Source organism: Theobroma cacao, chromosome 1 (assembly GCF_053813885.1).
Source record: "Theobroma cacao isolate CCN51 chromosome 1, ASM5381388v1, whole genome shotgun sequence".
NCBI classification, from domain to species: Eukaryota; Viridiplantae; Streptophyta; class Magnoliopsida; order Malvales; family Malvaceae; genus Theobroma; species Theobroma cacao.
Genome location: NC_142639.1, coordinates 38,383,182 through 38,406,433, shown reverse-complemented (window position 1 = coordinate 38,406,433; position 23,252 = coordinate 38,383,182). Strand labels below are relative to the sequence as shown.

At 36.5% G+C, this 23,252-nt stretch overlaps 5 protein-coding genes across 14 annotated transcripts; all 5 read right to left on the bottom strand.

Moving 5' to 3' along the window:
* Positions 1-156: 156 nt before the first annotated feature.
* On the bottom strand, positions 157-2,666 carry LOC18613868 (uncharacterized). The gene is made up of 6 exons (XM_007051319.3): positions 2,218-2,666; positions 1,846-2,129; positions 1,543-1,674; positions 1,205-1,444; positions 862-1,095; positions 157-776 (listed from the first exon to the last, which is right to left on the bottom strand). The coding sequence occupies exons 1-6, from the start codon at positions 2,387-2,389 to the stop codon at positions 456-458; spliced, it is 1,383 nt and encodes a 460-aa protein (XP_007051381.3). The 5' UTR covers positions 2,390-2,666; the 3' UTR covers positions 157-455.
* A 948-nt stretch (positions 2,667-3,614) lies between these two features.
* Positions 3,615-7,407, bottom strand: LOC18613867 (protein NTM1-like 9). 3 transcript variants are annotated; one of them, XM_007051316.3, is made up of 7 exons: positions 7,090-7,407; positions 6,757-7,007; positions 6,143-6,250; positions 5,669-6,058; positions 4,709-5,077; positions 4,427-4,583; positions 3,615-3,838 (listed from the first exon to the last, which is right to left on the bottom strand). In XM_007051316.3, exons 1-7 carry the CDS (start codon positions 7,256-7,258, stop codon positions 3,789-3,791), a joined length of 1,494 nt encoding a protein of 497 aa, XP_007051378.3. In that variant the 5' UTR covers positions 7,259-7,407; the 3' UTR covers positions 3,615-3,788. The 3 variants fall into 3 exon arrangements, with proteins under 3 accessions (XP_007051378.3, XP_017969885.2, XP_017969884.2); XM_018114396.2 differs by having other exon boundaries at positions 3,787-3,902; XM_018114395.2 differs by lacking the exon at positions 3,615-3,838 and having other exon boundaries at positions 3,909-4,583.
* A 3,968-nt stretch (positions 7,408-11,375) lies between these two features.
* Positions 11,376-13,929, bottom strand: LOC18613866 (uncharacterized). The gene is made up of 7 exons (XM_088803818.1): positions 13,524-13,929; positions 13,145-13,419; positions 12,681-12,833; positions 12,407-12,586; positions 12,098-12,301; positions 11,930-11,995; positions 11,376-11,825 (listed from the first exon to the last, which is right to left on the bottom strand). Exons 1-7 carry the CDS (start codon positions 13,789-13,791, stop codon positions 11,583-11,585), a joined length of 1,389 nt encoding a protein of 462 aa, XP_088659944.1. The 5' UTR covers positions 13,792-13,929; the 3' UTR covers positions 11,376-11,582.
* A 1,221-nt stretch (positions 13,930-15,150) lies between these two features.
* Positions 15,151-19,203, bottom strand: LOC148764799 (NAC domain-containing protein 69-like). Of its 8 annotated transcripts, none has more exons than XR_016026286.1 (7): positions 18,267-19,203; positions 17,891-18,168; positions 17,296-17,403; positions 16,566-17,204; positions 15,861-15,984; positions 15,643-15,758; positions 15,151-15,500 (listed from the first exon to the last, which is right to left on the bottom strand). XR_016026286.1 is itself a non-coding variant. In XM_088806290.1 (4 exons), the coding sequence occupies exons 1-4, from the start codon at positions 18,445-18,447 to the stop codon at positions 16,923-16,925; spliced, it is 849 nt and encodes a 282-aa protein (XP_088662416.1). In that variant the 5' UTR covers positions 18,448-19,203; the 3' UTR covers positions 16,146-16,922. The 8 variants fall into 8 exon arrangements, 1 of the variants encoding a protein (XP_088662416.1); XR_016026287.1 differs by having other exon boundaries at positions 15,643-15,749; XR_016026285.1 differs by having other exon boundaries at positions 15,643-15,984.
* Positions 19,204-19,351: 148 nt separating this feature from the next.
* LOC18613864 (uncharacterized) lies at positions 19,352-22,267 on the bottom strand. Its single transcript, XM_007051312.3, has 6 exons — positions 21,979-22,267; positions 21,610-21,872; positions 21,072-21,224; positions 20,609-20,959; positions 19,958-20,263; positions 19,352-19,837 (listed from the first exon to the last, which is right to left on the bottom strand). Exons 1-6 carry the CDS (start codon positions 22,130-22,132, stop codon positions 19,550-19,552), a joined length of 1,515 nt encoding a protein of 504 aa, XP_007051374.3. The 5' UTR covers positions 22,133-22,267; the 3' UTR covers positions 19,352-19,549.
* Positions 22,268-23,252: the final 985 nt, after the last annotated feature.

The following is a 23,252-nucleotide window of genomic DNA, read 5'->3' as shown; positions in this document are numbered from 1 at the left end:
ATAAATAGTAAAAGTATTAACTAAGTGGAGTGATAATTAAACATAGCTGCAAGCATAGGCAGTGATACGGTTTGGGTGCTAATCATCCCAAGGTGAAGAGTTTGATCCCTTACACCATTAATTGGACCAAAATTAAAGATGGATGACACAAATAACTCACAAAAATACCCTCTGTTTACATTAGCTATAACAATAAAAATAACAAAGTAGTAATAATTTTCCATGGCATTGTTCACCACCCCTCTCATACTACATAGTTATCCATCTTCTCCATTATGGTCCTGGACTTATTTTGTAGCTTACATTGCCCAATCCCCCTTGCTTCAGCACTAAGCTTTCTTTGATCTCTGTAATTTCTCCTATTAATTGTAAATGTAGGGAACGCTTCCATTATATTGGAAGGCTCCTATATTGTAAGTGTCAACTTGTGCTTGATGGGTATTAAAAGAGTTGTTCTATTCCTGAGATGGAGCCGCTTCAATATCTTCCCCTCTGTTTAAGCGCTCAGATTCGATGCGTAGTCTTTTCCTAGACGACTCCATTGGGCAGGGATCATACAGTGGTTCCATTGTGCTTACGGAGGAAAAGTTGAATGACTCGGCTAGGTTCTGTTGTTTGCTTCCCAAGACTTCATCAGTAGTGAAGCAAATCTTATTCCAAAACTCATCATCCTGTTCATTGGCGCTGAACTCGTAATATTCAACCCCTTCTGGCGCGTGTGATAATTCAGCCATGAATAACCCTTCTCGTAAAAACTTATCAAACTCTGAATGTTCCTGAATCATAAATAAAGACAGATTAGCTCTTGATCTATTTATCATCACATGCAAAAGTAATTAGTAGTTGAAAATCGTCGCTTACCATCGGAACGGAACTCTCTGCAACATGGTTTTCGAAAGCCAAGCTAGAGCTCTCATTCTCAGCAAGTAAAGTAGCTTGTTGATTGCCTCCGCCTATTGAAGTGGTTTGATCATTAGGGATGAAAATCGAGCTCTGTGAGGAATTATCATGTTCACTGGTCCTACCAGAATTTAGGGTCTCAACACAGTCATTAAGGGGCTTTTGGTTTACTAGCCCACCAAAGTCTTCCTGGTTCTGAATCATAACCCAAAAAAAAAAAAGAAAAAGAAAAAGTGGTTTCAGATATGATTATCATCATCCACATGGATACATTGTTAGAAAAAAATATTTCCAACGATCTTACGTTTGGGATATCATCATCTGCAGCATGGTCTGGGAAGTTAGAAGGTAGCTTAGGGCCTTCATTCTCATCAACAAAGAAAGGTTGGTTGCTTCTTTGTTCAGTGTTGATCTCATCATTATTAATAAGGGAATCCACAAATTCATCATCATCCTGTTCATTTGTGGTAAATGTCGTTTGATTCCCACTATATTCATTAAATGCTTCCGACTGTGTTAATGGCTCATTAGAGTTTAGCTGGTCCTGAATCATAGACAAATTAACGATCGTTTTGGATATGTTCATCATTATTATTAACATTAGAGAAATGGTTTAAACAAGTTTCGTGGTAGGCATCTAACCTTTGGAATTGCATTGTTTGTAGCTTGATTTTCTAAATTTGGAGGCAAAGAGTGACTCGATTGGCCTTCTTCACCTCTTGAAACATCTACCTTACCATATTTTTTCTTCAGTCTACAAAGAGCTATACTTTTCTACAGAAAATTAGATGAAGAAAAAAAAAAGGTGTGTTACACCCATCAAAAAATTGGACGAAGTAGTACAGGTAATGAAAAACAAAACAAAGGGACTGAAAAAACTAAAAAGAAAAAGAAAAAAGCAATATGATCCATCCATGGTGGCTAGGGTAGCATATTAGAACATACTTGGTTTGGAAGATTAAGAGGGATTTCGAACTCATGTATGACCCATTGGGTCTTATTTTCGTTCTTCTTTTGATCACTAACACGACCTCGGTAGAATACCAGAGTTTGCCTGCTTCCTCTGATTTCTTGTCCATTATATGTTGTTAATATCTCACGAGGTGTCCCCGTTGGTTTCCAGTATCCTTCCCTGGTAACCCTGTTTTTCCTTGTACTATTGCGGTACTTGTATTTCGGTGAGCAGAAGAAATACCAAAGGTTATCTCCGGCCTCTAACTCCGAACGCCCTGCAACAGACAAAGAAAACCCAAGAGAGAAAAACGGAAATTACAAGTGGGCATCAGGAACTGCAACAACATGCAACAAGTGCTTTACCAGGCAATTCCCAAGGTTGGAACTCGCAGATGTCTTCTAGTTGGGTTATTACTGGAACAAGGAAATCACCAACTTGGACAATCGAATCACGGTCGAGTACTCTTTTGTCCCATAGATGTTCGATGGCTTCTGCGTCTGTTGGGTGGAATCTGAACCCCTTTACGTAGTTCATTTCAAATCCAGAGTTCCAAAATAGCTAGCTAGAAGAAGAAACAAGAGAAACCAAATTGAAAGCAGATATTTGGTGGAAATACTCTGTCCCTCCTCTTATATGTAGCAGTCTTTGCTAGCACTAGCAGATAACAGTGAGTCAATACTCCTCCAGTACTATGGTTACTTGGGGCAAAAGAACGCACCTTGACCCCACTGAACCGTGTCTACATTTTCCAATTTCCTATCTTTAAACCTGTCTAAGGATCATGAATGAGATATTTGGAGCTTTGATATCTGCCATACTAATTAAATACGTGGCAAATTCTGTGTGCATGCATAACCAAAGTGATCAAGTGAGGAACGAATATTTGCGACATTTATCATACTTTGCTTGGTATTTTATTTACATGGGATTTTAGGGAAATTGCTTTCCATGTTCTAGCCGACCCCACCAGCCCTGCCATTCTTCTTGATCCTTCCTATTTCACTGTTCTCGACCAGTCACCATTTGGTCGTCCTTGTCGTAAGTTTGTTATGTTCCGCACTAACTATGGCCGATACCTTTATTCCCACCCGTGATGATTTCATCAATCCTTTGGAAATGAGTTTCATTTTGGATTCCAGAATCTTCGTTAGAATCGTGACTGAAATTATTTGGTCTAGAATCTTCCGTGACAAGCATCCTATTTGTTGATAACCATAAGAGCAAGCTCGTGCCATGGTTCCGCCCTTATGTTTGAACAATATTTACAACTTAAAGGCCAAGTTGTCTATAATCACTCTAAAGAGTAGGGCAAATTTGGGCACAGTTTTAACTCTATAATCACTCTAAAGAGAGACACAACAATGACTACATCGAACCTGAGTTGTCACATTTTCGCAGTGTTTAATATCTAAGATATAAGTTTGCTTAACTTATTTGATTGAGTTTAGAGTGTAAGCTTGACTTCAATACAAAGACTATTGCCTGGCAAAATTGACTACACCAGGGCCCTCTTATGTTTCCTTGAGAACAATTGATAACTGATTAAGCCAACAATGGAATCTCTTGTGGAGGAAGCAGGGTATGCTCTGTTTGGGAGAGTCCATAAACAAGAGACTGAATGTCTTGCGGCCTTTGCAGTAAGTTATTAATTGATTGAACAATATAAGGTATTAAGAATAATTTTTTCTATAAAAGAGAAAGAAAGAACACTTTGTATGCAGGTATTTTTCAATCCTGGATATAGATGTTGATGCATTAGTTAAATTTAAATAAACAGCCCTGCATCCCAAATACTAAGTGGGATGCTTTAACTTTTGGAAATTACATAAATTAGTGTGGTGACACGTATTAGAATTTTGGATAATACAAATAAAGTGCATTTTTCACTTCTTAAACCTTAAATACAAGAAGAAAATAGCCTTTCCCAGAAACTTCAACCAGCAAGATTGGGTGGAAGAACCAAATCTTTAATACGCAGCTTCCCTTTTGAAGTGATTTGATACAGGCACCAAGAACAAGATTCAAGTTAGAGCAACAGCCAACAAAACTGCAGTTACATCATAAAAATATCTTATTTATTTCTTGCTTTAATACATGCATAACAGAATTTGGGACTCCAATCTGCTATCCTTGCATTAATTGCAAGGGCAGAGTACCGACAGAATACAAAGATGCATCAAGGTGATGCCTAAGTAATAGTAGCAAATATAAATCATGCAGATAATGAACATAAATTCATGGTTAAGACTCAAGACAGACCCTTAAAGTAATACAAGTACATGGAGAAGGTAGCCCTATCAGCAATGTGAAGAAAAGGATATGCCTAGATAACACATGCCGTCAACGTGTTGGAACCAGATAGTGATTTGTCATGATAAAAATGCGGATATTGGGTGTGAGAACAGCATAGGGATATTTTTTTCTTTCATTATCAACTCCGAGGACCAATTGCTGCTATAGAAATCAATTCATAAATGACAGCTATAAACAATATTATGCCTAGAAGTTCATTGACAAAATATACTAACGGTGTATGGTTTAATGAAGGTTTATCTAGGTATATGAAGAAACCTCTTTCATCACTTTCAGCTGACTCACTCCAGTGCATCTGCAAGCTTTCTTTTTTATTGGTTTCTTTTGCCTTTTTAAACTTCATGTTAGATTCCATAACAGCATTTTCCATTTGGGGCAGATTATCAGCAGGGACATGCTGTTTTACATCTCTAGCCTGCAAAGGGAATGAAGCTAGTAGTTAAGAGCAAATGACATAAACCTGAGCATTGAATTGAAGAACATCTTTCCTCAATGTAGGTGAATCATCATATTTCAATTAATGCAGGTCGATTCTCACACCTTGTCTAGGGAGACTGTTTTCACAGAAAACTTTCCCTGCTTAGTGATTCTTATTGGATCATCTTCTTGCTCAATTAAATTTTGAGACCTCTCTTGATATTGAGGATTGTCGAACCTTGCATAAGAATAATCGACACTTTCTGCTAAAGCAACATGAAAAATGCAATGCAGATCAACAGCTGAGTCACCAGAAGGGGCATCCATTTCTCTGGATTCATTATGGATAGCTAACATCCTTTCCCTTCCATGGGGATCATGCTCTACAGAAGTTAAAGTTTCATTTGGTGCATTAACCATTGCCATTGCTTGGAATTTTTTTGAACCAGAATGTTCATCAAGCATGCTTGAAGCACTCACTACCTGCTCATACTGTTGACATAAATAAATGAATAATTAAGCATCCGAAATGAAAAAGTACAGAGCAATGTAGAAGTTTTGAAAGGTTAAGGGGCCAAGAATGCAGCAAAGCATTTCCAGGGCCTGACTGAAATTCTTTTAACCCATGTTAGAGCCAGAAAAACATAGTTTAATCCACAAAATAACATTAATAGGATCATTATAACAGTTTGAGATATAAATCATTCTCACTCATACCATGTTTTCAGTAAGAGGAAAAAGAAGATATAATAAAAAGAGAAATGGTTCCCTTTCTCTCCGTTTCTTTCCACCCTTTCTTCATCCTTTCCTTTCTGTTCCACCAAACAAAGTGTGAGGTTGTTACAGTGCACCCCTTGATATTCTTTTATATAATCACCTTTGTAGTTCATTTGCGAAATAGTTATGCATTTTCATTTTCGGTTAAGCTGGGCAACCAAATTCTATTCATAGAACAATATCACCAGAGCAACATAAAAATGAGACGGACGGACTGCACATCTTGTTTGCATAGGATAATACTCTAATGATATTTTTCTATTAATCAACTTATATCCATGAGCTATCTAAGGAATAATTTTTTACCGTTGCTTGACATTCTTCATTTTCAATGGCCCCGCATGGTCCACCATTTTCAAAGCGTGACCTTTTTCTAGAGCACTCCCCAGGGCAGGTCATACGCATATAAACCGAGGGCAAGCTGCAGCCCTCATTTTCGTCACGATAAACTTCGTCACTATCGACCAAATATTTAGTCCAGGAGTCATCGCTCTGTTCATTGGAGTTAAATAGGTGTTGAAACCCACAATGGCCACCACTAAACTCGTACAAATATGCTGAATCCACACAAGAAGGCACCTGCTCCTCACGCATCATTGGTTGTGGTGAAGGAGACAAGTTGTTGTCAGCCTCTTCCCTGCCATCAGGTTCTTCCAATGTGGCTAGCATCACATCAGGGTCGAACATGGCTGAGTTCTGAATCATACAGAAACACAAATAGTTATGGATATTTCTCAGTCCAAAGAGATTGAATTGACAATTTTGCACAAGGCTTCTTACTTCAGGAATCCCATCATCTGCAACCTGACTTGGCTCACAAACTTCACTCCTTGAAGTATCGGCCTTTTCATCTTCTTTATTCTTCAATTTACAGAGAAAAATGCCCTCCTGCGCGGGTTGAAGTATAGTCAAGTTTCAGTCTTAAATTTTAAATCGGAAAAATGAAGAAGTTGTTATTTTATTCAAGCTCTACGATTAGAAAACCTGAACAGACCTTACACATCAAACTTACTCTTAGGGACTTACCATTTTCATCTAATCACCTGAATAACCACTGTAAATGACTTAGAGCACTGATCAACTTGTTGATATATAACAAGTTTGCAATTCAATTGAACCACCTCACCAACCAATTAACGAAAATTACTAACGAAATTCCACAAGGATAAGACAGACACCACTTGTTTAAGTTCAAATTTGGGAACAAGCAATTAACTTCTCAAGACTTACTCCTACAAGTAGAGTTATTTTCCCCATTCAATATCAAGAAAGATACTAAAAAGGGACATAAACTTGAATTCAAATATCAGTCACCTATAATGAAAAAATATAAGCAAGCTAAAGCTAAGACCTATAATATAATTGTAGAAACAACATAAAACAAAAGAACATACTTTGTTGTCGAGAACAGTTGAAGTGAAAATGTACTCGTGCATGACCCAAGGCGTCCATTTTGCATTTGGACCACGACCCTGAAAAAAAACCAAAGTTTTCTTTATAGCACTCCCTCTCTTTCCCTTTACATCACGAGTCTTTCCCGTTACTTTCCAGAACCCATTGTCGGTAGTCCTCTTGACCCGTTTGTTGTCCTTTCGTCGGGAAAAGAAATACCAAACCTGATCAGCTGACTTTATCTTAGAAAGACCTTCAAAAACAAAACCCTGGGATTAATAACATTTTTAAAGTTTCAAACTGGAATACGTGAACAATAAACGTGGAATTCTTACGGGGTAGTTCCCAGGGATCTTTCCTGCAAAGGCCGTCGACCTCTTTTATAGCGTGGACAAGAGAATCACGGTCGAGAATTTTGTTCCATAGATAATGGTCTACGAGTTCTTTGTCAGTTGGGTGGAATCTGTATCCCACTATGTCGCTGTTGCTACTGATGCTTCCCATCTCACTGGATAACGAGAAACAAACGAAAGAATGATGAGATCAAGAGGAAGAAAGGCGATGATGAAAGAAAGGAGACAGCGAGTGAAAAGATGGTTTCAGATTTTTAAAATGAAATTAGAGATGCCATGATCGTAGACAGAACACTGAACTCCGTTTTGCCTTACTCGAGAAGTTTAATGGAAAGGACAAAAAGATTCTTGCTGGGCCCCGCATACCGTGTTTTACAGGAATGTTCAAAGAGCTTATTGGTCACAACTCTGCTGCCACGCTGGCAATTTTGATCATCGGATTCATAGCTTTATAGGACTTGGATCCTCACCGATCAACGTTCCAAGTTTCTGGTGCATGCAATCCAATCCATGGAGTTGGAATGACCAAGTTGCTACATTTCTAAGTAGATTTTGTAAAGAGCAATTTTCTCAAACAATAAAACGTGAAGTTATATTATTTAATTTATTTTACTTAGTTATCACAAACGAATTAAGTTAATATGGTTTTAACAAAGTGATAATATTATAATCCATAAGAATATCTAATAAAATGAGTTAAGTTTCAACATTAAATATGGATTTTAAGACTGTAGGTTTGAGTTTAAATCTTATAATAATAATGGGTAGGACTAAGATTTACCATATAAAAAAAAATTAGTCTTCTTTCTTATCCACAAGATCTCGATGTAGAATTACAAAGAAAAAGGAGAGAGAGATGCAAGTACACTAAATACTAATAATTAATCTGATCAATATTGATTTTGTTGTCAATTCATGAATCAAAAATCGGGTACAATTTGAATGTATTCCAAATTTCAACTATAGAGAATTTCAGGTTAAGATTAAATTATTTATACGAAAAGTATATCAATTAGTGTAAGAGCAAATCTTAGTTTGAATATATGATCTGATTAAACATTATTTTATGTGGTTTGCCATAAATTATGCCATGTTTAAGTTGGGATCTTTAGCCATTTAAAAATTTAATTTTGTGCCGCTAATGTTATTAATAAATAAATGGCTTTTGTTTCTCTTAATACGAGAATTAAATCAATATATAGATTGTAACTTAATCTAGCTTGTAGCGAGGGAATTCAACACTTAAAATTTTGAGTCAAAATTAAATTTCAATTCTTGAATCATTTAAACAGAGATGAATCATAAGTTTTTTTGTAATTGGAGGAAGAAGGATTCAAACCCTAACCAACAAATCAAATGTTTAAATGCAATGAATCATGAGTTTTGATTATATAAAATTAAATTTATAAGAATAAATATGGATAAAAATTAAAATAAATTATGAATGAGTATGAAACTTGAAAATTTAGATTATTGATGTCAATCTATATTGTTTTGATTAATTTTAGTGAATGGGCTCCACAAGTTTTTGGAACGGTCAATTGCATTCAATAATGCTTGGAAACCCAACAACTAGAAAGAAATTGACATGATAGACCCGTACGTGTCAAATTAGCTCGAGTTGAGTTTGACTGGACCAGCTTAAAGGTTTAAAACGGGTGGAACACGCGTCGAGACAAGGCCCACACATAAAGACGAAGCGTGAAGCAGGTATAGTCCACTCAAGCCTAGTTTTGGCCAATTTTTCGACGGATCTCTTCCATTCGCCATGGGTCACCTTTTATGCTATTTTTTGTGAATTTTTATTGCATGTTTGGTATTTATTTATTTTATGTGTATTTAATTAATTATTGTAAATATTTTTTGTAAGATATTTTTAAATTGCATATAAAAGAAAAATAATATACATATTTTTTAGTTGAATGATAGCATGCACTCTTTTTAGATATTTGTGTATTTTATATACTATTGGAATAAAGTTAGAGTATAAATTGATAATTATAACCATCTAATGTAATATTTTTCAATTTTCAATGCAACAAATTTATTTAGTGACATGAATGAAGGTATAATGACTCAATATCTCATAAGGTTATATCACATGTGTAGGTATGATTTTAGAATATAATGCCCCATGCTTATTAAGTTTATAATAAAATAAATAAAATCATACCATAAAGTTTGTATGAGTAACATAAAGCAATATCTTGTTATTTGAGAAGATTAATTTATGCTAGTTAATTTGTAGTCACCAAAATGACCAATCAACTAGTGTTGTGGAATTATTATTTTTGTCTATTTTAAGAATGTTTCTAGTTTTGGTGTGCATTTATTCACCTAAAGAAGGTGTTTTTATATTAAAATTAGAGAGTAGCACATAAAAGCATGTGTGTGGCAATTGGTTAGCTCTAGTAGGTTATTCCTCTAAAGGTGATAAGTTATAAAGTTTGTTATATTCTCATTACGATTTTCATGAAAAAAGTTCTTAATTACGTGTGTTATACATTCAACCTAATAGTGTTTAAGTGATGATATACTTGGACCTTTTGGATATGTTTATTATGGTTTTAGAGTATTTTGATTATCTTATTTATTTTAATAAAATTGCATTGTTTAAAATTTTAGTTACCTTTTCTATTAATAACAATATGATCATCATAGAGATTTTGACTAGATCAAATTTTAAGAATTGAAAAAGAGATGTAGAGTTTGCCATTCAAATATCAGATATAGACTTAGCAATGAATGTGGATAGACCTAGAGAGCCTACTGTTGAAAGTTCTAAAGAACATAAAAACGCTTTTGAAATATGGGAAAAATCCAATAAGTTATGTTTTCTTGTTATTAAGAGGTCTATTCCTGAACATCTACTAAGTGGACTTCCTGATATAACTAATGCAAAAGAGTTTTTAGTAGCAATGGCTCAACGATATAAAATGTCGTCAAATGCTGAAATTGGTACTCTTCTTGAAAGATTTTTTTCCATGAAATATGACGAGATAGGAGGAATTAGAGAATACATCATCAAAATGGTCCATTATCAAACCAAACTAAGAGCGCTTGATATTATTATTCCTAATACTTGTCTTGTTCACCAAATCTTGGACACCCTTGCTTTTGAATTTGGGTATGTAGTCACTGCTTGTAACTCACAAGATAAGACATGAAGTATTAATGATCTTATTATGGAGGAAGATAAAGATTAAAATTGAAAAGATCAACAACGTTTTTCTTGTTACCAAAACTCATCATAAAAAAGTTGAAAAAACTTAATCCTAATGCTCGTAAACAACTTCCGGATACAAAGATAGAACATAGTCAATCTGTCAATGTGAGGGGTCTTAAAGTTGTCATCAAGAAGGCACTTAAGTGCTTCTTTTGCAAGAAAAACGGACATAAGAAACAAGATTATTTTAAATACAAGGCTTGGCTAGAGGAGCCTAAACGTGAAGGTAACTCCTTGACTCTTGTTGTATATGAATCCAATTTAATTTAGGCCCCATCCAATTCTTGGCGACTAGACAATGGTGTAACTCCTTCACTCTTGTTGTTTATGAATCCAATTTAATTGAGGCCCCATCCAATTCTTGGCGACTAAACAATGGTGTAACTAATTATGTTGCTTTTACCTTACGGGGTCATAAGTAAGCAAAAGTCAAATAAGGATGAGTCCAAAGTCACAATTGACAACAATACAGAAATAAAAATAAAATTTATAAGATTAAATTTAAGTATCGGATATACACTTTTATTGGAAAACACTTTCTATGTATTGTTATTTAGTCAAAATTTATTTTTAATTTCTATACTTAAAGAGAAAATTGCAAAGAAAATATTGTTAGATTTTCTCAAACTATAAAATGTGGATTTATATTATTTAATATATTTTTTCTATTTATATAAAACAAATTAAACTTATTTGATCTTGATAAAGTAACAATATTACAGGCCATAATAGCATCTAATAAAGTAAGTTAAGCTTCAATATCATATGTGAACTTAAAAAGTGTCCAAGAAAGGGTATGTCTTCCCTATGTCGACAGTAACATTAAAATCTCATCTTCTCGAGTTAATTATAAATTGTTTATACAAAGTATATAAAAAATCTCACAGGATTTGAGCCAGAAGATGACCAAAATTAAGTTATTGAGCATAGATGATTAATATAATTTTTTTTTTCAGTAGATAATGATTAATTTAAGTGTTAGTTTTATAACAGTAATGTTTAATGCTATGATATTGGAAACCATGAATAGTATAGTCAATAGTGCCCTGCCCAAATTTCATTTTCTGTACTGAAGCAAAGATAAAACTAGTGTAATTTACATTCAAAACTCTCACAAGTTATAATATCATAATTTACAAAACCAGTTCAAATCCAAGTAGCAACCATTTCATCTGAAACTCTTTCTTTAATTCCTACTAGAGACCCCCCAAAATTACAAAAAGGGGTGTTTCTTTCCGCATGGGCGGCATTATTTATCCCAGCCAAATCCCTCACAATCCGTGCGTAACCTTTTTCTGGATGGATTTATGGGATAGGGTGATTCCATCATGCCTGCAATGGGCAAGCTACAGCCACCATTTGTAGCAGTTGGATTTTTCTCTTCATTGGTGCATGATTGATTGTCTGAACCATTGGGTATATTTAGATAATTTCCAATATCTGCAAGTGAAACCCAATCATCAAACCCTTGCCCAATACTGTTTCCTTGGACCTGAATCACAAAACAAGGTTAAGCAGTATTAGTTTTTGGCATGTTTATCAATATTGTCCCCTCATCTACGAACAATTTAAAGAATTTCTTAGAAAGCAATTTACCTCTGGAAGCGCATCTAATTCTGCAAACAGTTCATCCGTTGATGCTCCACCCAAATTTGATAAGTCCTAAATCATGGAGAGAAACAATCATCGACTCTAGATAAATGCTTTTAATTGCCACATTGTATAAATAATTAGTAAAAAAATTTCTGATAAGCCGTATCTTACCATTTGACCTGATTCTGCAACAATAGGATTTTGGATGGTAGAAGGCATGGTAGATCCATCATTCTCGACAACTAATTTATGTTGATTGCTTGTTTCATCAGCAGGAACTAAATTCCCAAAATTGTTGTCTTGTTCATTGGTGCTAGATTGATCTTGAGGTACCTCTTGTTGGATTGGTGCCTCATCACTAGGTTTTAGTTGGTCCTGAATCATACAAAAAAGTAAATATGAGTTTAGCTTGAATTGTTTTATCAGAAGTAATCAACATGAACAAACAATTACTTGGACACTTTGCCATAAGAAACTTACATTTGGAATTGCATTCTCTGCAACGTGGTTTCCAAAATTGAAAGTCAAATTGGAGCCTTCGTTCGTAGGAACATCACCTACAAGATATGAATCCCACAACTCTGTAGACTGATATTCTAGCCCGTCATGGTAATTAAATGATTCCAGCTGTGCTAATAACTCATTAGGGTCTGATTGGTCCTGTTTCATATATAGACAAATCAGGAGAGCTTTAGGTGCATATGTTCATCATCATGACTTTGGAAAATGCAGCAGTAATATAAAGGGAAACTACCGTAAAGCAGCTGGCGGCCTCTGCCGGGATTGCATTATTCGCAATATAATTTCCCAAGTTAGGAGGCAAATCGTGACTGGATTGACCTTCTTCAATGCATGGAACCTCAGCCTTCCCATACTTCTTCTTCAATTTACAGAGAATGAAAGTTGTCTACGCAAATGAAAGAACATAGCAATCTAAGTACCTTCAATGTAAGTTGAAAAAACAAGAAGAGAGAACTATCAAAAGTACTAGGTATTATGCTATCAAACTTCGAAAACCATTTAGAGACATTTCCCTTAAATCACATTTCGTAACCATTTTGAATAGCTGTTGAATTTATATCTGAAAATTATAGAAATGAAGTTTGCAGTTCACTAAACCAGAAAAGCAAAATGAGTTATGCAATCAATTCCATCAAATATATTGAGAATACAGTTGTAGCAAGTAGTGATTAAGCAGCATGTATAGAAAGAACATACTTGGTTAGGAAGAGTAGCAGTGAGCTCGTATTCATGAATGATCCAACCGGTCTTGTTTTTGTTGTCGTCACTAACACGCCCTTTATAAAAAACCAAAGTCCTTTTCTCGCCAATCTCGGTCTCGAGGTCCCTAGCCATTACCTTACGAGGGTTGCCAGTTCGTTTCCAGTATCCTTCGTTGGTTGTCCTCTTGATCCTTGTACTATTTCGGTACTTGTAATTTGGCCGGTAAAAGAAATACCAAACCTGATCACCTGAGTGTATATTCGAATGTCCTACAACCCAAACGCATAGACACAAACAACATTATGGAATTGTACAAAATTAAGGGTGTCTGAAACTACTAAGACAACATGATCTAACATAAATTATGGATTACCAGGTAATTCCCAAGGCTCTAATCCGCATATGTCTTCCACTTCAGCAATAGCTTGGACCAGAGCATCACGGCCGAGATTTTTGTTCTTTAGATAGTAATGGAGGAGCTCGAAATCCGTTGGGTGGAATCTGTACCCCGTTATGCTGAGTATTTTCTTCCACAAGTAGTAACCAACCGCAACCCAGAAGAGGTAATAGCAATAGTAATTGCTAAATCGTTCTTCATTGGTAATTGGCTGAATTATTTGGTATCCCTTTCTGTTCCTCATTTTCACCCAATTTTTAGAAGAAACGAGAGAGAAAAGGAGAACGATGAAACAAGAGAAACAAATTGAGAGTGAGCTTTGGAAAACTTAGTTGTATTTGCAGGAAGAGGAAGTGAACTATGGACTGGCTTTTATGTACTAGCAGTCTAGCAGAGCAGTAAGAAGTGAGAGCTCCTCCGAAACAACGTTACTTGTGGCAAAAGATTCCAAGTGGATGGACCCCACGAAACCGCGTTTTGCATTTTTCCAATTTCAGGACAGAGGGCGAAGGAGCTTGGAGTGATGCTATAGGCTTAGATCATTACTCCAACGTGGCAAGCCCTTTGTGCATCCATGGAAAGGATAAAAGAGTCAGCAACACTGTACCGTACAAAATGGAGAGGAAGGATCGAGATTTTTTTGAACAAACTTTGTATTTTAGATGTTCTTTTTCTAATGTTTCTCTACTCAAATATAATGTTTGTGACGTTGTTTCTCGCCATGACCAAATGCAAGAGCCGACCCCACAACCCCCTTCTTTCTGCTCTGATCTCTCTTTTTCACCATCACCATCCAATCACCTTCTCTGCTGTTGCTTGGTTCGTCCTTTATAGTATATAAGAAATTCGTTTTAGACATTCTAGAATGTTCCATGCCATGCTGTCTACGTTCTTCCATTGGCAGCATGGCATGCCAGTACTTCAATATGTTTTGAGAGAAAGGGCTTGTGGCAGAGTTTTAATCTCTTTTTTATAAAATATTTGAAATTTCATCCCCACCCATTCATTTGCTTAATATTTATTTAGTGTATTTGTACGTACACACACTTTTGTTCTGTTCATATATGAATTGTAGAAGTAGGTGTTCATAAATATATTGTTGCCCAACGTGGAAGGGAAGGGCCATCAAACTGAACCAGCAAAAATCCGGTCTTCTTTGTTTTCAGTAGGCAGAAGCAACCCATCCTTTCTTTCTTTTTCCTTTTTTTGGGTACCGAAACCAGCCCATTTGCAGTTGTACAATACTAAGATGAATTTCTCTGACCGAGTTTCCTCTGCACTGCCTAATGTCCAATTGGATGATTGAGATTGAGAATTTTAAGCTATGATGGATTGACGGCTTCTATATGGTGGAGGCGCAGTTGGCTATCGCGTTGGTCTCATAGCCTGTTGAGTTAGCCTGAGGTCGACATGAAACCAAATTTCAATGGAAGAATATTGAAACTGTAAAAAGTGTGCCTGCTCCTCTCATCCATAGAAGAAGAATAAGAAAAACTAGAAGAGGAACAGGAGGAAACTAAGCAAATATACAAGGATACACTAAAGATGCCCCAATTAGAGCAGCATTTATAAACCGCTAAGACAACATAAAGATATGCCATACTGATATTAAGCAAATCTCCAGCTTGATTATTATGGTGGGTCGAGTCGGTATCCACATCAGTCAACAGGAATAGGGGTATGCCCTTGGTATACTATTTAATTTCAATATAGAAATAAGTACCAAAAGTAAAGTATGCCTAGGACTGCATTAACATATGGTTAAATAGAGGTTTATACAAGAAAGTGAGGAAGCCCTTTTGATCACTGTCAGTTGACCAAACCGCCAAGCATCTTCAAGCTCATTCATGCATTGTTTTCTCCTGTCATTTTCTGGTCTTCTTTAGATTTGATAGCAGCATTTTCCTTTTGGAGCATATCCATGGCAGTGACATGTTCTTCAATATCTATAACCTGCAAAAGCAATCAGTGCTGAGTTTTCAAGCAAAAATTTACAATCTGAAAACAAATCCTAGCTGTCAAATGAAGAACTCATTTCCCAATAGAAAAAGCATAATCCTCATGTTTTTTGATGAATGCAGGTTGATTTTCTCACCTCATCTTTCATAGGCAATTTTCCTTGAGAATTCCCACTACATAAAAATCCCCTTGACAATAGGTTCCTCCACTATTAAATTGTGAGGTTCAAGTTGATTCTGGGGCCTGTACATTCTTGTAGCAACAGAGTATTTTGAAGAACAAATAAAAGGAATATCTGCAGCATAGTCAAAAGAGGAAGCACTGGCTTTTCTGAATTCATTGAGAATGTCTAACCTCCTTTCACTTGCATGCAGATAATGGCCCATAGAAAATAGAGTCACATTTGGTGCTTCAACCAATGACATTTCTAGAGTATGTTTGAATCAGCATGAACCGATATGCTTGAAGTTCTAAGTGCCTGGCCATATGTAACATGTGGAAATCAACAGAAATAAATCATGTGCCCGAAACGACAAGGTCTAGAACCATGTAGCAGTGCACCACGGTTACAGGGCCAAGAATGCAGCAAATCACATTTCAATTTCACAAGCTTTAATTAAAAAAAAGGCTTCTTGATAGTTGTGCTACAAATTAAAAGGTTGATCTTCATTAGAATATTCAAAAGAGTATTATAACAATATTTAGAATTCTCAACTGAGAATGCTTATCCACACAGCATGTTTTTGGTAAGAGGGAAGGGAAAGCAATTCACCCTTTTGCCTTCCTTTCCATATTCCTCCTACCAAAACAGGTGTAGGATCATTACAATGCTCTCAAGTTACAATAATATTATTCTACAAAATCCACTTTGTAATTCATTTGCTATTTGAGGCAACCCTTAGTTGGGCAAGACAAACCAAGTTTTATTCCATGAAATGATATCACTGAGCAACAATGAATGTTATGTCATGCATAACCTGCTCCTATTTTATGATGCTCCTCAAATGATACATATCTATGGAATCAAACTTGAGTCTATGAGCTGTATTAAGGGCCTACCTTTACCCATGCTTGAGACACTTTAATTTCTATGACACCATTGAATCCACCATCATCAGTGCACAGTCATTTCTTGGACAACTCTACAAGGTTATTTATGCCAACAAGCAAGTTGGAGCTCTCACTTCCAACAGCAGGTTGATTGCTTCTTTCATCAGACTAAGCATCATCATCATCGTCGATGAAAATATTTTTCCAAAACTCATCATCTTCTTCCTTGGTGCTAGATTGATTTTGAACTTCATGAAAGTTAACATTAAAACCACCTAAAATTATAGAATTATTATAAGAAGACACATGCTCCTCACATATCTGCGATTGTCGTGTAGGAGAAACATGATAAAACTCATCATCTTGTTAATTGGTACTAGATTGATTTTGAATCTTGTGAAAGTTGCCATCAACACCACAAAAATTTGTGGAATCATTATAAGAAGGCACATGCTCCTCTTGTATCTGTGATTGTTGTGTAGAAGAAACAAGATATAACTCATCATCCTGTTCATTGGTGCTAGATTGATTTTGAACCCCATCAAAATCTGGTTTCTGGAGAGAAACAACCTCATCTCCAACCTTATTAGAGTCATTTGTGTCTTCCAATTGTGCAAGTAGCTCTTCAATATTGATTTCCATGGAATTCTGATTCATAAAAACTATTAGTTAGGAAAACTTTTATCATTTTCACAGAGGGCGTTGTGTGCATTTAGAAATTCCATTAAGGGCATCTTACATCAGATATTTTGTCATCTGCAACATTACTTGGCTGACCTTCTTCGCCACTTGCAATGCTCGCCTTTTCATCATCTTTTTTCTTCAATTTACAGAGAAAATAACCCTTCTGTATGGAAAGAGGGAGAAAACAGTTTAGTATTAAAGTCTAAACTAGCTCAAATAATTCAAAGGACTTTAAAGCAGTAATCAACTTCCCTCATTAAGTTTAAACCTAAGTATGCAATTAATAAAAAAAGAAATAGAGCAACAAATTGGGTTGTGCTACGAAATTTAAGAAAATGAAATAAAAGTCGTAGAGGAGAACAAAGATCCAATTTCGGAACACACAATAATTCAACAAAACTGGATTCTCCAGAGTTACATTACCAATGCAAAGTTCAAAAGACAGTTTGTTACTTTCTGAAACAAATTTAAAATACAGAATGAAACGAAATCAAGAAGAAAAACAGAATTCAGGATTCACATAAATTTGAACTTGATATCACCTACTAATGAATGGGTATAAGCAAAGCTAAACCTAAATCGTTGAACTGCTACTACATAAACATCCCTACAACCCAAAAAAATTGAAACAACTGCAAATATATACTAACATAATTCAGAGTTAGCATAGAAGAAGATACTTGGTTAGGAAGAGTATCAGGCAGGTTGTACTCGTGTATGACCCAAGGGGTCCATTTTCCCTTAGGAACGCGACCTTCGTAGAAAACCAAAGTCTTTTTAATGCCAATTCCTACGTTGGCTTTTATATGCCGATTCCTGCCTGTTAATTTCCAGAATCCAAGTTTGGTTGTCCTCTTGACCCGTTTATTGTGATTTCTTCGACAAAAAAGATACCACACTTTATCATTGGATCTTCTTATTGAAAATCCTGTAAAATAAAACCCAAAAATCAAAGGTATAGAAGAGAAATTGAGTAACTTGCAATTTTTCATCCCAAACAAAAAAAAAATTGAGCTCGATGCAAACCAGGTAATCTTTCAGGTTCATAATCGCAAAGGTCGCCAGCGACTTCACCAATAACTTGGACAGCAGAATCACGGTCGAGTACCTTATTCCATAGATAATGATCTATGAGTTCTTTATCAGATGGGTGGAATCTGTATCCCACTATGTCGTTGCAGCTACACCTGCTCATCTCGTCAGACATCGAGGAGATACCGAATGGGCAACTCAACAAGAAGACGATGGAAGAAAGAAACCAAAACCAAACACTAATTCCTGCTATGAAAAGGGGATATTTTTCCTCTGTCAGAACAAGGGACAAGGGGGTTGCACCCCTGACATTAAAGTTGGGGGAGAAAAAGGAACTTTTAAAGAGCAAAAAGGAAAACTCCTTCCTCCAGAAGTTGGGAAAGAGAGTCAAGACGTGGGTCGCAAAACAGTGTTTATGTAATACTTTTTCACCTTAGATTACCGTCCGGTGTTGTCAAGTTGAGTTTAGTTGGGTAAAAACCCAAGAGATTGTTCTGGATGAAAACAATTGGAGTAGTGTTCTTTCACTGTTGTGAACTTGGCCCCTAAGTTTTGGCCAACATTATCTTCACCGTTCTTTTGCCATTGCTATCGTCCATTCAGCTTTTGACAATTTTCATTTGTGGGGTTGTTGTGTTCCCCGCTCGATGTCGAGGGATGATCCTCTACGTGCCTATTCACACCCAAAAGACAAATATTCCAATAGTAAATCAAATCTCTTTGGACAAAGAGATGCCACAAAAGAACTGTATCATCCATCTTGCATATGCAAAAGAATTACTGAAAGGCATCTAATTAAGGGCTTCTTTTTGGGAAATAAAAATGTGAAAAGCAAACTTAAATGGTGGCATGCGTTTTCTCTTTTTTTGGGTTAAAGGGTTGTATGCTTTAAGCTTTATCACACCACAGAAGTTGATAGACATGAGTTCAGTATGCAGATATAAACCAGTTTCCACCCTTAGCTGTTATCATATTCCTTTTCAGCATTCAGGTTTGAACAGTTTTGGCTGCTGGCGTAAACATCTTTCGTTTTTAACCCGTCCGAAGCTGCAATTACGAAAATGATTTGCTCCTCCTGATCACACACAACTTATTTTTTTTTATTAAAATTAAAACAACAAGGTTCTGAAAATATTTAGATTTTCAGGGTCATAATTCCAATTTTTATCACTAAAGAGACACAAGCCAAACGGTCTAGAGTCTAAGACCAGGCATGACCCTGCGGCTCTCCCATGTCTCCTCACAAAATGGAATGCCTGAAACATACGCAACTTTACCTAATGAAGAAACAGAACTTCCCAGACTACAACTATGAACAAAATCACGCCCAAAAGTACATTTCCAACATATACTAATGGTGGATTTGTTTTGCAGCTTAGCTGAGACATCTCCACGGAATTGAAAGAATTTTTTCTACTGCTGCCAGCTGACCCCTTAGATCTTGAGATCAAATCTGATTGTGTATTCTTATCCCGATCCATTTTAGGGTCTTTGTTAGACTGCACAATGGATTTCTTGTTACGGGCAAGTTTAACAACAGGACCACGTACACCACTTTCTCTTGCCTGCAAAAGGAAATCATGCGGAGCAAAAAGCAGTCTTTAGCGTACAAAAGAAAGTACTGTTGTTTCAATACACATTTAAAGCGGTCAAGTTTCCTTCGCTGCAGTGTTTAATTAACCTACCTTGTCTCTGGATACTGCTTTCCCTGAAGATCTACCCTGCAATTGGACCCTTCGAGGATGCCCCTGCACCACTGACTTGTGGGATCTTGGCTCATACTGAGATTTGCAGGTTCTTGTAACAGACTTTCCCTCCAGGACCGATTCAAGACAATTGATCTCGTAGGCTGTAACGGTTGCCGAGTCAACACTGGAATCCATTATCAGGACCTCATCGTGATGGAAACCAGTTTCCATTCGCTTTTGATAGAATCCTTCTGAACGTCCACGGCCAGTCCCATCAGACATATGGTGAACAATCTGATCACACTGTTACACAAGACACAGAGAAGATATATGTCAACTTTTCCAGCGTCCCGAACATGAAATTCTAAAAGGATGCAAGGAAATCTAAAATAATTACACTGCCGACCGCAGCAAAGCAACATTGTACGACCTCTTCAGGACGTCAGACACAACTAAAGACTTTCAATTCCCTGAAGATCATAAGGACACCATAGGAGAACATCATGGATGAAAACTAGAAACTACAATAATGTGTGACAGCATTGTCACACATTATTCCAGCGATGCTCTCCTATGGTACTGACTGAGTTTTTACACACCCTTGGAGAAATATTCTCCAACGGTAACTACTGGAGAATATTTTTTTACCCATGCATTTGCCTGTTCCAGGTCAGTGTCACTGCTGTCCTCAGCAAAGCCTGGTGCTCCGTAATTAGGACGAAGGGGGTACCCTGTCTCCGCATAGAAGCCGTCGTCTTGGTCAGGAAACATGGAAGTCATGAAATCCTTTTCCGGCTCAATGGTGTCAAATTGAAGTCGCCACTCACTCTCATCATCATAATCCAAGTCATTGGACGATGGGATATCTTCCAATGTGATACCTTCTTCTTCCATCCTGCTCTGGTCATTGAGATCATAATCAAAGATACCCTCATATTCCAACTGTGTCTGCAAAGCTATTTCGTAATCCATACTATTAGACTGTGGTAGAGGAGCCACCTGAGTAAAAATCATTGATAAGCAAGCATTAATTTCTGTATATGCTACTCATACAGGCATGAAAAGAACATTAATTAGTAAAAAGCTGTTTGTAAATCATGTTCCTTCCCACCTCCATATGTGTAACTCCAACTGAATTATTTTGGGAACTAGAAGCCGCCAAATGGCTACTTGGCTGACCATTAATTTGACCATTAATTGAGGTTGAATTTTCAGTCTTCTCGGCAGCTTTGTTCCTTAAGAGACCAACCACATAACTTTTCTCCTATGGAAGTTGAAGGGAAAAAAAAAAAAAAAGACCTCACAGGTTAGAGTGTCTGCTATCAATTGTTAACCGGCAAGAGAAAATCATTTAACATATAAAAATTGCAGAATGGAATTAATTGTATAGCATACTGTAAGTGCCAATTTTGCAAGCAACAATCTTCAGAACTAAGCTCTAAGCATAATGATCAACTAATTCCCAAAACATAACTATTTCCGCAAACTTCTCTAACTTTAAGGGGAATTAAATTCATCAGAATCATTTTAACAAGTAACTTGCAATTATATCACTCACCATGCACCTGAAAACAGAGCAAAAGCTGAAAAAACTTGATGGGATTTTCCCCAACTATGAAGAGGATGTGTCTTGTGTGCACATATATTACCGCATTAGGAGGAACGAAGTCGGCAGTGGCACGGTACTCGTGTATGACCCAATCCGTTTTGACCCCACGAGGAGTGCGACCTTCGTAGAAAACCAAAGTCTTCTTGGTACCAATCAACCTACCTCCATCCCTGATCTCCCTATCCTGACCCGTAGATTTCCAATATCCAGCCGGCGTTGTCCTCTCGGTTTTTCGGTGGGAAACCTTGTTTAGTTTATAGAAGAAAAGCCACTCTTGATATCTCGACCGGACTATAGAGAGAGCTGTCCTCGCAAGAAAAGAAAAATACCAACCCATTCTTCAATATATACATGGAAATGGAATTATAGTTGAGAATTGGGACTAGGATAATTCACTAAATTAGTTTACCAGGTAATTCCCAGGGCTCCTGCTGGAGGAGGTCGACCTCTCTGATATTGCGGGTGCGATCATTGTCGCCAATCATCTTTTTCGAAAGGAAAAAACTGATGATCTCTTCATCTGGTGGAAGGAATCTGAATCCAACATCGAGGACGATGTTCATTTTGCCGCAAACCACCTTATTATTTTTACTACTACTACTACTACTACTACTCTACTTAACAAAAGATTAAAAAGAAAAAAAAACCAGAGAGGAAATTTGTTTGTTTTGCAAGAAGCAGAGGAAGAGATGAGTGTGTCAAGTGACGAGGAGATGTGGAAGTGTTAAATACAAACAAGCATTGACTTACCTAGCTTTATGGTCTTCGGCTCAGCTTAATTGGCAAGCTACGCCCGCCCTGGTTGAGTTACGAGTTCGGACAATGATTGGATTATGTCGAAGTGTATATGTACGTGCTTGTCGTAAAGCCGTGTCCTCATCGAAGTCTTTGTTTGTACACTGGCCGTACGATTTTTATACCCGCGTCGACACCGAGTTAATCTGTTCAGGGGTTCTAGAATCTTCCCTAATTTATTTTTCCATCTTTGTCTTCGGATCTAGAACCTTCTTGTCTCTAGTTTTTTGAACCAAATCCAGATTCTTCTATTGCAGGCATCCTATTGGTTAATTTCATGGTCACCGTAAGTCATATTTGCTACCAATTAATGCAAAGCTCTTTTACACTACTCTGCGCTTTATCTGAGATAATGGAGCAAAAGTGCAAAAGATAGATTTATGAAATTATGATCATTAAATGGATCATGTTATTATGATTAGGTTTATATAAATAAATGTGTCTTAATTCTTATGTTAAAAGATGTACGTTATATTAAATGGAGAATCATCGATACAGACAGGAATATTTTAGTCCAAATTTATTACTTTGATGTTGTGGAAATTGAATGTAGATTTAACCATTATTCCAGCATTAATAGTCATGCTTCCTCTTGTACATAAATAAACGAACAATTTTTTTTTAAAAAAAAATTACTACTTAATGTGCTCTCTGTTCTTAATCTATCAAACTATTACCCTAAAATCTATGTTTCCCACTTTTTCTGCTCGGATTACTGGTAATATTTCTGAATGAAAGGTAGTGGAAGGTCAAAAAAAGGTTCATTTTCTTCATGTCCTGGAAATTTCAGGTGACGACTATGAGCCTTTCCTTCTAAGTTTTGAGACCCCACCATTTTGGATTTTTTTCAATTCGTTTTACCATTCCATTATTTCCTTTGCATTTTGG

Excerpts from the sequence above, each read along its gene's own strand:
- LOC18613868 (XM_007051319.3), bottom strand. The coding sequence starts at position 2,389 with ATGAACTACGTAAAGGGGTTCAGATTCCACCCAACAGACGCAGAAGCC. Across the intron at positions 2,130-2,217 it reads CCAACCTTGGGAATTGCCTG|GGCGTTCGGAGTTAGAGGCC; the intron begins GTAAAGCACTTG and ends TGTCTGTTGCAG. Across the intron at positions 1,675-1,845 it reads CTCTTAATCTTCCAAACCAA|AAAAGTATAGCTCTTTGTAG; the intron begins GTATGTTCTAAT and ends AATTTTCTGTAG.
- LOC18613867 (XM_018114395.2), bottom strand. The coding sequence starts at position 7,258 with ATGGGAAGCATCAGTAGCAACAGCGACATAGTGGGATACAGATTCCAC. Across the intron at positions 6,059-6,142 it reads CAGATGATGGGATTCCTGAA|AACTCAGCCATGTTCGACCC; the intron begins GTAAGAAGCCTT and ends TGTATGATTCAG. Across the intron at positions 5,078-5,668 it reads ATGAAGAATGTCAAGCAACG|TATGAGCAGGTAGTGAGTGC; the intron begins GTAAAAAATTAT and ends TTATGTCAACAG.
- LOC18613866 (XM_088803818.1), bottom strand. The coding sequence starts at position 13,791 with ATGAGGAACAGAAAGGGATACCAAATAATTCAGCCAATTACCAATGAA. Across the intron at positions 13,420-13,523 it reads AGAGCCTTGGGAATTACCTG|GACATTCGAATATACACTCA; the intron begins GTAATCCATAAT and ends TTTGGGTTGTAG. Across the intron at positions 12,302-12,406 it reads CAGAGAATGCAATTCCAAAT|GACCAACTAAAACCTAGTGA; the intron begins GTAAGTTTCTTA and ends TGTATGATTCAG.
- LOC148764799 (XM_088806290.1), bottom strand. The coding sequence starts at position 18,447 with ATGTCTGACGAGATGAGCAGGTGTAGCTGCAACGACATAGTGGGATAC. Across the intron at positions 18,169-18,266 it reads TGAACCTGAAAGATTACCTG|GATTTTCAATAAGAAGATCC; the intron begins GTTTGCATCGAG and ends TTTATTTTACAG. Across the intron at positions 17,404-17,890 it reads CTATGCTAACTCTGAATTAT|AAGGGTTATTTTCTCTGTAA; the intron begins GTTAGTATATAT and ends CTTTCCATACAG.
- LOC18613864 (XM_007051312.3), bottom strand. The coding sequence starts at position 22,132 with ATGAACATCGTCCTCGATGTTGGATTCAGATTCCTTCCACCAGATGAA. Across the intron at positions 21,225-21,609 it reads ACTTCGTTCCTCCTAATGCG|GAGAAAAGTTATGTGGTTGG; the intron begins GTAATATATGTG and ends CAACTTCCATAG. Across the intron at positions 19,838-19,957 it reads AAGCAGTATCCAGAGACAAG|GCAAGAGAAAGTGGTGTACG; the intron begins GTAGGTTAATTA and ends TTCCTTTTGCAG.